The following is a 15,448-nucleotide window of genomic DNA, read 5'->3' as shown; positions in this document are numbered from 1 at the left end:
GGTAGGGCTGGTCAAAAAGCCATTTCTTCTTGACACAATATGCTTGTGTGTGCAGGTGGTGGCAGTGTACGTGTGCCTGCTGGGGACCCGTGTCTGTGGTAACAGAGCTCCTGGGAGGACACATCGCATGTTTGGTTTCTGGTGGGAGTGGGTCCCCTTCCCCAAACAGGGGTTCACAGTAGGCTTCTTCTGCCTGGCTGCTGAAGGCTCAGTCCCTCCTCTGCCAAACTCCTGGCTTGCCTGGGGCTGGATTTGTCTCATTGACCCCACATTGGGGTGACCCAAATGACCTCAGGGAAGATACTTATATGGCGCCCTCACTGTGGTAACTGAACACCTTGCAATTTGTTAAGTATCTCTTCTCACAGCACCCCAGCAAGCAGGGCAGAGCCATCGTCCTGCTGTACAGAGGGGGAACTGGGGCCTAGGAAGGCCGATTGGCTAGGACACCGTCACACCAGAAGTCTGTGGCAGAGACAGAAATTGAACCCAGGTTTCCTCGTTCTTAGACCCTTGCGCCAATTTCTAGGACACCATTCCCCTCGCTACTCTAGATTTGCATAGGTTCCCCAGTCAGGAGGCACCACTGTGATTGTCTAGTCTGACCTCCTCTACAACACAGGCCAGGGACTGTAATTCCTCTAGCAGAGCTTTTAGTTGAAACGTTTTCGGAGCTGGAGAACCCCCCACAAGCCTTGTTGAAGTGTTGAGTTGGTAATTACTCTCTCCATTAAAAAAGTCTCTCTCCTTTCTAGTCTGAATTTGTCCTGCTTCAGCTTCATCCACCAGATCATTTTCTGCATCTTCTGCTAGCCCAGAGAGCCTCAGATTATCTATTTATCCCCCGGGAAGGTCCTTGAAGACTGTAGTCACGTCACTCATTAATCTTCTCTGTGTTCAACTCGATTGGGCCCCTTGAGTCCGTCACTTACGGCAGGTTTTCTAGCTCTTTGATCGTTCTCATGGCTCTTCTCTGAACCTTCTCCAGTTAGTCAAATTCTTTCGTGGCTTGTGGACGTCGGAACTGGGCACAGGATTCCAGTGGCGGTCACGCCAGAGGCCAAATAACCTCTCTTTGTCTACTCCGGCTTCCCCTGTGTATGCACCTCAGGGTGCAGTGTCCCTTGGGATCACTGTGTTACACTGGGAGCTCAGCTTCCACTGATTATCTGCCACGACCCTAAACAGCAATGTAACAGAGCTGGCCCCTCATGTAACCTTCCTGCACTGGTATTCCCCCACCTCCAGCCATCTCCCCGCACCTTCCTTACCTCTGCTGGCTGTTTGCATCTCCTGTTTTAGGGTGCTGCCTCTGTTGGGCATGGCCCACGTTCTGCTGTAGAAGTGGCAAAGCAGAGTTGAGGTGGGTCGCTATTCAGTTATCTGAGGGACAGGGGTTCTTCGTTCTGCAGGACAGACCCAGGAGGAGGTGGGGTGGCAAGCGATGAGAGACGTAGGTTGTGATCTGTCTGCGTGTCTCCCCCAGACTGCACTGTGGCTCCTTCACAACCGGGCCCTCCTGAAGCTCTGCTTGATGACAGGCAGGGCCTATCAGTGTGGCCTCCCGCCATCTCACCCTGGCCTGGATGGGGCTGCAGCCCTGTGGGTGGTCTCCCTACACCCGTGTTGGGCGAGGGAGCGCTGCTGGACTCAGCGGAAGGGAGGTTTAGGAGGATTCATGCTGGTTACTGAAGGAGCATCTTCGTGTGTGTACCCCGGTCTCTGCCTGTTCCATGCTGAGAGCTTCTGGACAGGCTGGATCCTTAGCTGTGGGAAGTTTCTTCTGCCTTCTCCTTGCCCTGACGGTGCCCCAGCTGGCCCCAGTTTGATGTCATGGGCCAATCCGATGGGTCTCATATAAGCATTTGTCTGAGCTAGAAATGTGCGTAGGTGGTGCGGCCGCCGCACTGGCTGCTCAGAGGAACCGTAGCCGGGTGCAGATGCTGCAGCCCCATGTGCCTGTTGCTAGAGCTGCGCTTCCCTGCCTGGGCTGCAGAGGAGCTCCGCAGGAGGAGGCCTGGAAGAGGAGAAGGGCCTGAGGATGGAGGAAGCTACATGAGCCAGGATCTAGCCTGCGCCGCAGACCCAGGCGGGGGTGAAGGAGGCAGCAGACCAGAGATTTAAAAAACTCTGAACTCCCCAGGACAGAAAGAAAAATCTGAGAAGGAAAAGAAATCGCAGAGAGCCCAGAAGTGGCGGGGGCCTCACAGTAACTCAAGGACAAGGGCACAGTCAAGGCCCACCCCAGAGACGGACACTTTCGGGTCAGGGCCTTGCAGGTAGGTGGCTGCAGCTCCTCCCCTTCGGGAGCACCACACCGAGGGCATCGCTGTTTCTGAAGGTTCCTGCAGCCCAGCAGGTGCCATGGAGTGCAGCGTGCCGTGGTGTGCTCTGTCGCTGCTGCTGCTGCTGCTGCTACGCCAGGACATCTCAGTACCAGTAGATTGCTTTGACGTGCCAAACCTAAGCTGGGACCCTTTCCAGCTGGGGCATCCCTGGCTATCGAGACTCATGCTGTGACACGGAGAGGGGGCGCTTTGGCCCGGAGCGTGGCCACCGGGCTCTGCAGGGAGTCAGGGAGAGGGAGGAAGGGTGGCCTAGCTGGAGTTAGGAGGATGCTCTGCAGGGGCGGGCACAGGAAGGTGAGCTCTGTAGGCAAGCTCAGGAGGCCAGCCAGACACTTCACAGCAGGGCCCTGCTCTGTAAAATGGCAGCCTGGCTTCCCCCGGTAGCCTCTCGCAGGCGTACCACACACGAGCAGCTTGGCTTTCACTGGTGAGAGGAGGCAGCTTTCCCCGGAACTTCCAGCCTTGCAAACCACGCCCAGGGCTGAGAGTCAGGCAGGGCCCCCGCGGCTGCTGCATCACCAACAGCAAAGACTTGGCCCTCCGAAATGAGCCAAGATGCCTGCTGGGGACTCCTAAGCAGGACTGGAAGCCAGCCTGCTCCGCTGTAGTTGTGTTAGTACAGATTGCACAGGCTGGGGAGTAAGGGCCCCTGCACACGGACCCTGGCTCCTGGCATGGACACGATGGCCCTGGGACAGAAGTGCAGCCTTTCAAGCTGGGTTCTGATGGCACAGAACTGGAGCTGATAATGACAAGGGCCCCGGCAAAGGCATTCCCCTGTCCCAGCATCCCGAGGGCATAGAAGCGTCACATGCCGCAGCTGAAGAGTGCTGGTGGCTCCCATCAGCCTCCTCCCCAGGGAGTGAACCAGGCACCTCAAAGCCAGCAGCACAAATTGCTGCCACTTGGCTAAAGAGCAAGGCCGTGAGGCCAGAAACAGCTGGGCCAGGCACAGAAGGGCCATGTAATCCGCAGTGCCACTGAGCAGGGGTTTTAACGATGCCTCTGGCTGCTCTGGCTTATGTCTGCTCATTGTTCGTGCTGTGAGGGGCATCTCAGCCACGGCCTCGCCTTGCTAACTGAATGTGCTGCCTGGCTCTCTGGTCTGACAATGAGGGCCCATGTCACTCCTTCGAGGACAGCAGGGCTATGGCAGTGTGATGTGTTACTGAGGATGTCCATGAGGAGCATACTGCCAGCACCTCACTCCTCTGCCTGGAATGCAGTGGCGGCTGCCGTACAACTTCGGTCAGGACTGACTCTTGCATGTGTCGATTCAGCTGTGGCTAGAGAAGCCCTCATGCTGGAGGGCCCACCAGGTCCCTGCCACGTGGTCCCAATGCTGGAGAGGCTTTGCAGACCAGTGGAGGAGAGGGTGCAGCTATAGAGCCATAGGAAGGGAGCCGGAAACAGCCTAACCCCAGGCCAGCTCTCGGCCTCATGTGAAGTTCTTGGAATGGTGGTGGGGATTGTTGCCTGGTGTGGCTGTACACGAGGATGTTGTACGCTAGGCTCTGCCCAGCCTCCTGTGTGTGTTCTGAGTGGCAGTGTGGTCCAGTGGGCTGAGCCCTGGCGTGAGCAGCAGGCCAACTGGGTTCAGCTCTCCAAGCGGCAGCATGAGTTTTTGGGTCAGCCGCTTCCCTTCTCTGCTCCCCTCTCCCTCCGCCTTACCTATTTAGCTGTAAGCTCCCTGGGGCCAGAGCTGTCTCCACCACATGCGCACATGAGGGCCAGCATCCTGGGGCTGGGATTGCAGCCAGGGCTCCGTGCTGCGGCTGGAGTACAGATCCTAACGATGCTCACGGTGTGGATTCAGCTCCCCCACCCCTCCCGGTGCTGCCAGAGCATGCTGAGCTGTGCCGTGTGGGTGTGCCCGAGCCCAGGGTTGCAGCTTGCTGGATTCTGCCAGCCATCAGCCTCTCCACCGCAGACCCGACTGGCGTTAGGTGGCTGAGCCTGGCGCAAAGGCAGCTGATAAAAGCCAGATGCTCGCTGTTTATGAACAACGCGGCTCTGAGGTGGGGAGACAGCGCCAGGATTCGCAGCCCACCGTGGAGGCTGGGCATGGGATGGGTAGCACTGAGAGGGAGGGGCCTGTCTCCTCTCCAGCCGGGTGGGACTGGAGGGGAAGGAGAGGGAGCAGCTCTGAAGCCTCCGGTGGGCTGCAGAGGAGAGTTCCCCTTCTCCCCGACTCTGCTTCTTTCCACGCCTGCCTTCCCGTGCCGGGGCGCGCTGGGGAGAGGCTCTGGCAGCCCGGTCGGTTGTGTGCTGGGTGCGGGAGCCCCGCACTGTGCGGGGTATTTGCCAGGGGATGGGTGCCCAGCCTGCAAGGCACAGACTATACCTCCCTCTGCCTTCCCTTACTGTCACATCAGTATTTAACTGGTCTGGTCGTGAACAGGGGCCGGGCTGGTGTATAGAAGGCTGGCAGCCCTGGGCTGCAGCATGGAGGGAGCAGGCGAGAGGATTTTGCCTCGAGTGGGTGTTTCGATAGTGCCTTGGGTGACTCCTTTTGGAGGGGGCTGGGACTGGAGCCAGGCTGTGCCGGTTTGGGGGAGCTGTAAGCTGGCTGCCTGTGTAGCTCCTTTGTCTCACAGCTTCTCTGGCCCAGCCCTTGACAGAAAAACGACCGAGCCAGCCTTCATTTTGGGGAGGCTGTGCAGGAGGCTGGAGAGAAGACAGGGTCTGGTGAGGCACGTGTGGAGGGGGATGGAAGGGGAACGGAGGCAGAGGAGCGCTCAGTTTACTTTGCAGGCATAGTTGTGATGTTTGCCATTTTTGAAGGCTCCGCTGCTCCAGCCCTGGGCGATTGCTCTCTCTTGGCAGCAGCTTGTGCCCTGTGAAGAGCCTTTCTGTGGCAGCTCTGGCCTCTGAAGGAAATGGCTTCCCTTTGGGGCAGTAAACATGTGAATGAGCTCACGGCCCTGTAGCTGGCTAGGTGGGAGCTGTCTTCTCACCAGCCTACCCAGAATAAAGGCTGGCTGGGTTGTCTGGGGTGTGTGAGCTAAAAACTTTATTAGCTCCAGGTGGGGATGGCTGCAGGACACCGGAGTCGCAAGCTGCGAGTGACGTATGCCAGGGTTCCTACATGAGTCCAAGGTGACCCTCCATAGCCAACAGGGCAAGACGTTCTTGCAGAGCGCAGATTTGCTGAAGTACAAACTCTTCAGGGAAGGGGCCTGGAATGGTTAAAATAGGACGTGGCCTGCTTTGGGAACTGGATGGTAAAATTATTCAGTTGGAAGCAACTTGGTTTTGGCATTTAAATTATTGTTTAAAATGACATTTTTGACAAAGCCAGTTTGGAATTAGTGACGCATCTCTATTGACTTGGGCGGAATTCCTTTTAGAATTTCGGTTTGCAAAAATTGTTGGGATTGCAGTGATTTTGCCCTGATTTGCAGTGTAGGCACCCTTGAAGTCCAGACATGTTATCATGCCTGTCAGTATTTGATGTGTGTGTGTAGGGATGTCTCAGGGAAGGAAATCAGCACAGGCCTTGGAGCAATGAGAAATCCTTGGGATGGGACAGCGCCTGGAGAAGCCAAGATGGGAGCGTGGTAAACGTTTTAGCAAAAGCAACAGTCTTTCCTCCTCAGGGAGTCTGTCTGTCTGTCTGTCTGTCTGTCTACATATATACAGGCTGGATAGCGAGGGGTGAAGCCCAGCTGCTCAGCTTTGCTCCAGAAAACAAATGGTGCGTAACTCCAGCTGGCAGGGGGATGAGCTGTGACAGTGTTGTCAGATAGATTTTCTTTGGTTTGAACTCTGGTGAGCAAAACACCCCACAACCCTGTGAGCCCAACAGGCTCTGGGAAGGGGAGCAGATGTGGGAACGGGGGAGGCAGGACAGGGAGAGAGGGGGAGCCAGAGCGAAGGGCTGGAAGGAGGGATTACGAGACTATGGAGTGAATGGGGGGCACTGCCTGGTGCATCCCAGCGCCCCTTTTGCACGGCAACTGTGTCATTTCCTGGGGCAGAGCCCACCAAACACACACATGGCTGGGGGAGCTGGAGTGGGGGCCTAGGATGGCTGGGAGAAGTGGTTGGCTAGTTTAGCTTAGCTAGTTGGGACAGGCAGACTGGAGGGTTCCCTGTAAACTGAGTGCTTGGACAGCCCCCCAGGAGAGACTAGCAGAGTGCCACAGCTCCCACAGCTGGCAGCACGTGTTTCTATTGGTGGTGCACATGCTTCAGTGTACGTAACAAAATTTGTTCCACCCGTGGATGGGGAAAATTAGTGGGAACGTTGGCCAGAAGACCCTAATCAAGTCCCCCTGTCTTTTTGTCCTGTCCTTCCTCTTGCTCCCTTGCAAGTCCCGCAGCCCTTGCCTTCGGGTGAGGGTGGTTTGAAGAGGGGTTGTGCACAGCAGGGGCAGCGCAGCGCGCTCAGTCCTGACCTGCAGCTGTCTCGGGGATTGCCTTGGAAAGTCTGAGGCAAAAGAGATGGGACCGTGGGGACCAAATCCTCCCTGCACAGCTCTGCCATCCCTCCGGCTGCCTCCCCTGCTCTTCCGGTCCTGGGTGCCCCCAAGTGAACGCAGAGCTGTGTTGACGCAGGACGTGGCTAACCGCCCCAGAGCTGGGCCTCTGTGCAGAGCTGCTGACACACCCAAACCTGGCCCCGCATCCCCCTGCTGTCCCCGTCCTGAGTCCCTCCCAGGCAGAAACAGCCAGTCGGGTTACGTGGCGGCACACATCGATGGGGCGGGGGGAACACAGTCCAGGTCATTCATGCCACCAGGCTCCGGGGTAAAAGGCCTGGGTGTGTTGCCATCTGCTTTTAGGCTTGAGCTTCAGCCTGCTGCCGCCAGAGCTTTTTGGGAGTTGAGTCCCGGCCCTCGCCTGACCCTCTGCCTTGGCCCATGGTAGCAACCGCCTACTGGAGCTGCACTCCTGTGGATCGGAGGGGTAGCCGTAACTTTTCTGTTAGTCTGTAAGGTGCCACAGGACCCTTCCTTGCTGTTACTCTTGTGGATGTGATTTCCCCACTGCCGCTGTGCCAGGGACACCAGTTCCACGGTAGGCGAGGGCAGAGTGCCAATGGGATGGTGTATTCCAAAGGCTCCTGTTGTCCTGTGGGGCACAGCGCACTGGGGTTTATCCTGAGTGCTGTCGGCTACCCCCCCAATGACCTGCAGGGGTGCGTCCAGGACTGGCGGGGGCGAAGGAGCTGTGTTTGCTGGCAGATGCTTCGTGTCATTCTCCCAGCATGCAATGTGCAGCCGACTGCCATCCCCGGGAAGGGAGTGGGGAGACCAGGGTCAAGATGGGGGACTCTTGCCCAAACAGCTGGGAATGGGGAAGGGGGGATTTTCCTCAGATTTACCCTGCTGGGTGGTTCAAGGTGTCCCACTCCCCTGCAGAGAATGGGACCCAGCACGCTGCTCTGGAGACCCGGCGCCCTGGTGGGAGGCTAATGGGTGCTGGTAGATCGCTGTACCTTTGCAGGTGGCGCTGGGTGACTTTCACCTGCTGCGGTTGCAGACGCTTCAGTAGCATTTCACAGCTTTGTCGCTGCCCCTGACATCACGGGCCTGGCCTGAGGCTCTCGGAAAAGACAGAGCACGGCTTTGTTTTGCAATGACTGAGGGGTTGTGGTTTGGCTCCTCAGTGGGAACAGCTCTTTAGAGCCCCAGTCTTTCTGCACAGCTGTTGCTGAGGAGTCCAGGGCAAAGCAGGCCAGAGTGAGCCACAGGCCAGCTCAGAGAGCCCCCTTGAAGGGAGGAAGGATGTGCACCCTGCATGTGGATAAGACTCAGTGGAGCCTGGACTAGCAATCTGGGCTTTCACTCCAAAAGCACAAGCCTTTCGCTGGAGCTAAAGAGAGCTCCTACCGTGGGTCCTACTGGTGCATCCTTTATCCCCTCTGACGGCCCGAATCGCTTGGCTCGCGCCATCCACAGCAGGGCATCCTGCTCTGCCTTGCCATGCGCTTAGGCTCTGTTTGAGCAGAGCTCTGCTTCCTGCACCCACGCTGGGCCAGGGGTTAGAAACCCATGGAAGAGCTGGAATCTAGAAGGAATGTTTCCAGCTTCAGACACTTAAAATGCAACATTCTCTTCCTGGTCCCTGCTGTAACTGTGGCGTCGGCCCAGCCTGGTCTGGCAGACACTGGCAAGTGCTTCAGAGTGAGAGTTGGGCAACTCTGAATGGTGCCCACTGTCTCCGGTAAAGCCCCAGCACAGGCTCAGCCCTGTGAGTCAGTACCACCTGCTGCTTTCTCTAGCCACCAGGATGTGTGTGCATCCCGGGCTTCTTTTCTGACTTTATGGGTGCCTGTGTCATGGCCACAGTGTTAGAATGGAGCAGTGGGTGAGTCCTTTCTCTGTTTCAAGTCTGGCTTTGGGCCCTGTGGCCCAGCGGGTTGCGCCCAAGGCTTGGAGTTCACAAAGCCAACCAGGCCTGTTCGTAACTTGTCACGTGATCATAGGAGGGTCCCCTAGGCATGCTGCCCTGCTTCAGTCTAGGGAGGTCTTGTCACTGAATTTCACAAGAGCAGCAGGCCCCAGACTGCCTCATGCCTCAGTTTTCCCATCTGCCAATGCTATCTGATGATGCTTAGCTGTCTTGGGAAGCTCTCTGATGCCCACAGATGGATGCTGTGCATTTTGCTCTTAATGGATGTGTATGTGGCCTCAGATGGACTCCTTGAATATGAACTGCCCCCGGCTTTTGCAGCAGTCGCCTCTTTAAGAGGGAGGGTACAGATGGGCCAGAGACCTGGATGAGCTGTGTGCCCAGCTGCTCCCATCATCCTGTAATGTTGCAGTGGTGTGGGGGTCCTTTCCCCTCCTGGGCTGCAGTACATTCCCAGGGTATTGAAAGATGGGCCCCTGGCTTTCCCTCTCTTGCTGGATGTCGCTTCCCAGGCGGCTGCTACTCAGTGCAACCCTGGCATCTGGCAGAAGGAATCTCCAGTTTTTCGGGCTGCTGAACTCAACAGAGAGTGGAGCCCTCCTGCTCGGTGCTATGCGGAAGGCTGCGACCGGTGCTTTTGAGAGCCCCCTTGGGACGCAGCATAGGAAGGTCCTGCTCCTCCTGCTCTTTTGGCAGCTGAGCCTGAGCCCTCAGCTCCGGAGGTGTCCAGGGTCAGGGCTTCGGTCCGAAAGCGCACAGGAACTGTCCCCTGTGAGCGATCCTCTGGGATTAGGGGTGTGCAACCCTGAGTAATCGGTTAACTGGGGTGCGCGCGCGTGCGTGGGTGCACGCTCTGGACTTGCTGGGGAGTGCTACCAAGGAGAGGGTGCACCCAGCCCACTGTTCTGTGGGAAGCCCTCAGGACCTGGAAGTTGGGGTAGGGCTGGTCTAACCACCTCCCACCGGGGGCAGGAGGGCTGAGGCAGAATCTTGGCCAGGACGCTCTGAGCTCCTGTGATCCCCAGGGGGCAGACGGTCTCTTAGGAGCTGCTGCCCTCCCCTGTGGGACTGAGCAGCTCCTGGTTCTCTGGTGGGCCGCACAGAACTGCGACAGCAGCAGCAGATCTAAAACGCCTGCTGTGGAAGGCATGATGGCAGCGATTAGCTGCCCATTTCTGAGCCACTTCTCCGGCTGGCAGGAGAGGGGCCGTGTGGGGTAACAGTGCCAAGGGCACATTGTCTCAGCACAGGGGAGGGAGACAGAAATGGGAACAACTGCTTCATGCACCCGCTGGGTTTGTTCCTTTGTTTTGTGCTCCACTACTTCATGCCCTGGAAAGAGGCTGTGAGAGTGTCTCCTCCCCCTCCCCAGCTTGCTGTTTGCCTCCAGACTGCCTTGGCTGGCTGCCTTCTCTGCTGCTGGAGCAGTAGCAGCTTCTGCAGGCCTCGCAGAAGGAGCTGGGGGATGGTGACCCTCCCGACCAGCCTTCTCCCAGCTGCCTGTCAGGTGCTGGAGTTCCATCGGCGGCAGCCACGCCAACGGGAAGGGAGTTGTGAATCGTCTGAGTAAAAATTCTCCTGCTTCGCCCTCTGACCAAGTCGTAAGCCCCCTAGCGCCTCAGTCGTCCGGGAAGGCCTCCGGCAAGGAGGAGGAACACAGGAGCTGCGCGTTCCGGGATTAAAAACCACCTCATGTTGAAATGGGTCAGGCCTGGTTTCTCCTCCTTCGTCAGGTCACCTTTAAAGGCCAGCGGGCAAAACAGCAGCAGGTTGTCCTGCCAGTTGCAGCCGGCCTGCAGAAGCCAGGGCTGGATTTCAGCAAGGCTGGGTGGTTTCCTGACTCTGTAGCACGTGTAACTGCATGAACACAGATAACGATTTGGTTAATCAGATCCTGTGCTTTAGGGCACGAGCTGGTCACCTGGACGGGGCTGGCTGGCACGTTGCTCGTTGTACGGGCGTGCAGGTGGGGTATGAGGGCTATGCTTCTGTGTCCCTCTGCAGCACTGAGTGCTGGCCACTGGCTGGCTGGGAACTCACCCAGAGGGTCCTCTCCCTGCTGCCTTAGGGTGAGTCCGGGGCAGGCTTTGCTGCTAAGCAAAGACTTAGGGAGACCACGGAAATGAAGGCCAAGCGGCTGTGACTTGCTGCTTCCTGCTCCTGGGGTTATAGGTCTGAACACAGAGCCAGAGCGTGGCTGGTGGGGGTGTCTGCCCTGGTTCCTGGGCCTGGCAGACAGGAATCAAAACTGCAGGTTTTCTCCCCGCTCCTGGAGGGATTTACAGTGTGCCAGCGTGGGGGAGGGGCATGGGCACAAGCTGCTGTCTCATATGGAGCGACCCTGGGCCCCCAGGCTTGTCATTTTTCATTCCCCGGGGCTGCAAGGGGCCATCCCTTGGGGGTGGAAGGTGTGCTGAGGTCATGGGGCAGGGTCCAGCTGGCTAAAGCTCTGGGACTTGCTCTTTTCTACATGTTGTGGGGAACGTGGACGGCCGCCGGAACCTGGCCTGGGCTGGCTCAGCCAGAAAACGGCGCCATGTACCAGGTCAGTGCTCCAGCTGGCTGTGGTGCTGAAGTTACTGTCTGCTGAATCTGTGGGATTATTAGATTTGCGTGTGAATTCTCACCCTCCTCTCTGATCCTTCCAGGCTGGTGAGTTGCCCCGTTAGTTCCCGGGGTGTTGGAGCTCCCTTTGGCAAGGGGCTGCAGCCACCCCCATTTAAAAACGTTTGCCAGGCGTTCTGGGCATTTTTAGGCAATCCTGTTGGTGAAACTGCTCCCCACATGCTGGCGTGCCAGCCAGGGCGTCCTGCTTATTGTGTCACCCTGGAGTTGGGCCGATACCCGGGGAGGGGCTTTGCTTTGGGCTCCGTTGGTGCGGAGAGTTCTCATGGAAAAACCTGGAACTGCCTGAGAGCGAACTAAGGCTGGCTCTGGAGCCTTTGATCCTTGGGATGCGTGTCTCCTGGTAGGAGGGAACTGGAGTGTGAATCTAAGGCAGGGCACGAGGGTCTGCCCATCTCCCTCCTTGCTGGGCTGGGCTGGGCTGGGCTGTGTTGCGTGGGATGGTGGGAGGGAAGGACCCATTGAGGTGGGCTGAGGAAGCGTTTCCATTGGGGGTTTTGTGGCTCTGAGGAGTGGCGGCTGGGAGCAAGCATCTCTCAGTAGGACTTGGGTGCTGTGAGCCCCCTGGCGCTGGCTGTCTTGGCCCTCGTGTGCAGGGCTCATTAGCAATGCCATTTGGGCAGCTGCTGCTGGCTTTACGCTCCAGGATGCTCCTTCCCAGGGCCGTGTGCCGTTGCGTTTGGCCTGGCTGTGTTCCGCCTGACCCTGTGGCTCAGGGCTCAGAGACGGGCGGTGCCAGCTTTTGATTGCGTATCGCCATGTGGATTCTCTGTCTCCCATCAGGGGAATGGAAACTTGGGTGCCACATGTGGCCAAGTCCTGGCCAGGCGGGAGTCCCCTGCAGGCGCCCCTCATGCCCCCATCCTCGGCCAGAGAGAGACCCACTGGCTGTGCCTGCGGGGGGGCTCTGGGATCTACTGCTGCCACCCTTCCAGTGCCTTGCCAGGACATCAGAAATGGTGTGGCTGGCAGCAGCAGAGGTTGCTAGTGCTTCCCCTAGGGGCTCGCGCCGGCGGCTGAACCAGCACTTCGGGACCGGGGGAGGCCGTCACAGAAACCTGGTTGTTGCCAGGGCCAGAGAGAGTCCATCGCAGGAGTCCAGCACCAGCTCTCCCTGTGCCCAGGAGCTGGTCCCTGTGCCCAACACGCTACAAGCCACTAACGAGTCGGCAGGGCCCTGCCCGGCTGGGGTGTGTCCCACTCTCACGCTTTGCTGGGGGCCTCCCTGGCTCCTCCCCTGCCAACCTGCCCTGGGGGTCGCTGCCAAAGGCGGAAGAGCACGGGGCTGGCAGCGGGTCCCCGCTGTGCTCGTAGAGGTGCCGCTAGCCCAAGGAGCGCCGCTGGGCCTGGGCCTCCCTGCAGACTCCAGGGAGATGGTTGTAAAGGCCAGGACGGCGTTTCATTCTGTCTCTCTCCTCACCTCTGCAGCTGCAGAGTAGTGCATCACCATGACGACGGAGACAGGCCCCGACTCGGAGGTGAGGAATGCCCAGGAGGAGCCCCCACAGCAGCAGGTGGAGGCAGCAGCAACCGGCCCAACTGCGGTGACCGCCGGCCCTGGCCCAACAGCCAACAGCCGGGAAGCTGAGGCCAACGAAAAGCCCAGAGCCCAGGCCGACTCGAGAAGTGCCGAGCCGGTGAGTGGGGGTGTGGGCCAGGGTGGGCAAGGGAGGTGCTTGGACGCGTGGGAGCGAGCCCTTGGCAGTGGGTGGGATGCAGCCTGGTCCCCACAGGCAGGCGCCCACCTCATCAGTGGCCGTTCTCAGCAGAGGGAGGGGATGGGGCTGAGTTTGGAGTCTCCCTAGGGCAGGCGGGGAAAAGCTCGCCCATGCTGCCCCTCTTTGGCAGAGGTCTTTAGCCCCTCCAAGCCGGGCATCGCCTGCCCTTTTCCCCTTGCCAAGGAAGGCAGCGTCCCTGCAGAGTGAGCAGAGCTAGACCCATGGTGCATGGATGGGCAATCTGTATCCCTGAGCCAGCTGGATGGCACTGAGGATGTGAGCAGCAGCCCCCAAGCCAGCTGCTCCATTTGCCGCTGAGCAGTGCCCAGTGCACCCATCCAGCCACTGCCCGGAGATACCAAGCAGCCTGGTGCCGGCTCCCAGGATCTCAGCTCGGCAGTCCCTTGTGCTGCCCCAATGTTGAGCTCAGACACACTTCAGGAAGAGCATGTCTAGGAGGCAGCCACACATCAGGGCAGAATGATGGGGCTGGGTCCCCCTCGGTATGTGGCCTGTACACCCTCTTGCTTGTCTCCTGCGCAGAGGGGTTTGGCATGTGGGCCAGAGTCTGATCTGTGCCAGGTCGGTCTGAGCCCCTGCACAGAGCCACTGCTGTGGCTTGGTTCCGCTTGCTTTGTAAGGGGATAGAGCCAGGCTGGTCCATGCGTGGAAAGGGGCTTGTTGAGTGAAAGGGGAGTAGCTCACCCCTGCCCATCCATGCAGGGACTAGCGCTGCAGGCACTGTGGGACTGGCACTGCTGTACAGCTCGCCAACTAGAGTAGCATAGCTATATCCATCCAGCCTCCTGCAGCAGAATGCCCTGGGTGGAGCAGGAGGGACCCTGGGGCCTGCTCTTGCCCAGGGCTGGGGCTTGGCTTTGGGAACCCTCGGCAGACAGCGAGGAGCAGTGCTGCAAGCCCAAAGGGCCCTGACATTGCAGAAAACAGAGCACTGCTGAGCCGCTGCCAAGTTCCCTGGCAGAGTTCAAGCTGCTCTAACCTGGGCTACTGTGGAAGTCCTGTGTTCTCCAGCCCGGCTCTAGAGCCTCTTCACGGGGGTGGACAGGAGGGAGGGGTGTGGAGTAGCTGTCTCGCTATGTGCCTTGGGGATGCCCTCCCGCTGCTCTGAGCTGCCTGAGCAGCGCCAGAGATGGGAGCTGGCCCCGTCTCCTCAGTCAGGGCCGTTCTTCTCATGCACATCAATGAGGGCTTCTCTGGGAGCGCTTCACTGAGAACCATTTCTCAGTCCCCTTGGGAAAGCCTGTCCTGCTGTGGAGAAGGGAGCTCCGTGGGATCCCACTTCTCCCGCCCCTGCTCCCAGTCAAATCCCTGAGCCGGGCTCAGCCGTGCCAGGCAGGACATAGCTGCGCGTGGCTGAGCTGCTGGCAAAGCCACCACATCCCCACTCGCAGAGCAAAACAGTTCCATGAGGAGGTCTGTGAGGGAGCATCAGTGTGACGCCCACAGGTGTCATTTCCTAAGGCGCTTTTCTGTCCCTGCTCATCTGCCAACAAAGACACCGGCTGGAGGAGCTGAGCCTGCTTGTCAGAGACCGAAATAATCCTGCAGTTTCATTTGGCGGCAGATCCCTCTTTGCCTCATGTGCGAAAGCGTCATGTAGCCTCACTGTGCTCATTAACCTTCCTGCAGAGAGCTCTGTGAACTGCGGCTCCACAGGCCTGAGCCAGACCACGCTCCTTTCTGCTGCCTCTGGAAATTACCTCCTGTAGGGGCTGGAAGGAAAGCACAGAGATAGGAGCAAGATTCCAAACCCCCAGAGCCTGGAAACAACATACACACCCTGTCCCCAGCAACCTAGGGACCTATTTGTATGGCCAAAGCCTGTGCCACCTCCCCTGCCCTGCTCGGCAGAGCCGTGCTAGTAGGGCCTACTTAGCATGGTAGTGTAGACATCCTCTGGGATGCTTCTTGTGGGGAGGACCGAGGACCTGTGTGACCCGTTAAGGGGACTTGGAATCTGAGACCTAGGATAGGGAGTCTTGGCAACATTAACCAGGCCCACGGGCTGGAGTTACCGTGGCCAGAGCAATAGTGTTCTCAGTGGAGCTAAGGCCCTTCCTGCTGCAGTGCAAGAGAAATCCAAGCCCTGCCCAGGGGAAAATTGCCATCAGCATTTCTGAGCTGATAAATAATTGGTGCTCGCCCAGGATAGCTGCTAATGGCAGCAGGTGGAGGGGAGTCACAGGGCATACTAGGCACCAGCTACCGAGGAAAAAGTCTTCTCCCCTAGGAGAATCGGACCTCATCATCCTGTCTCCCATGCTTGTCCAGGGGCCAAGCTCTGCTCTCAACCACACTGGGGTAACCTGCCTGCTGCAGACTTACAGTGCCGGGCCCCAGCACTTCTCTGTGCTAGAATAATGGAGACCAACAGCG

The 15,448-nt window shown here is 58.5% G+C and overlaps 1 protein-coding gene across 11 annotated transcripts in view; it reads left to right on the top strand.

Moving 5' to 3' along the window:
• EPB41L1 (erythrocyte membrane protein band 4.1 like 1) overlaps positions 1 to 15,448 on the top strand; it is a 144,324-nt gene that overhangs the window by 70,485 nt on the left and 58,391 nt on the right. For all 11 annotated transcript variants that reach the window (XM_075011769.1, XM_075011772.1, XM_075011770.1 and 8 more), the window contains one exon: positions 12,762 to 12,970. In XM_075011769.1, coding sequence (XP_074867870.1) covers positions 12,782 to 12,970 — 189 coding nt within the window. In that variant the 5' untranslated portion in view covers positions 12,762 to 12,781. The remainder of the gene's footprint in view (positions 1 to 12,761; positions 12,971 to 15,448) is intronic.

This window comes from Carettochelys insculpta, chromosome 17 (assembly GCF_033958435.1).
Source record: "Carettochelys insculpta isolate YL-2023 chromosome 17, ASM3395843v1, whole genome shotgun sequence".
NCBI classification, from domain to species: Eukaryota; Metazoa; Chordata; order Testudines; family Carettochelyidae; genus Carettochelys; species Carettochelys insculpta.
The sequence above is the reverse complement of the archived record's forward strand: the minus strand, read 5'-3'. Positions and strand labels throughout refer to the sequence as shown.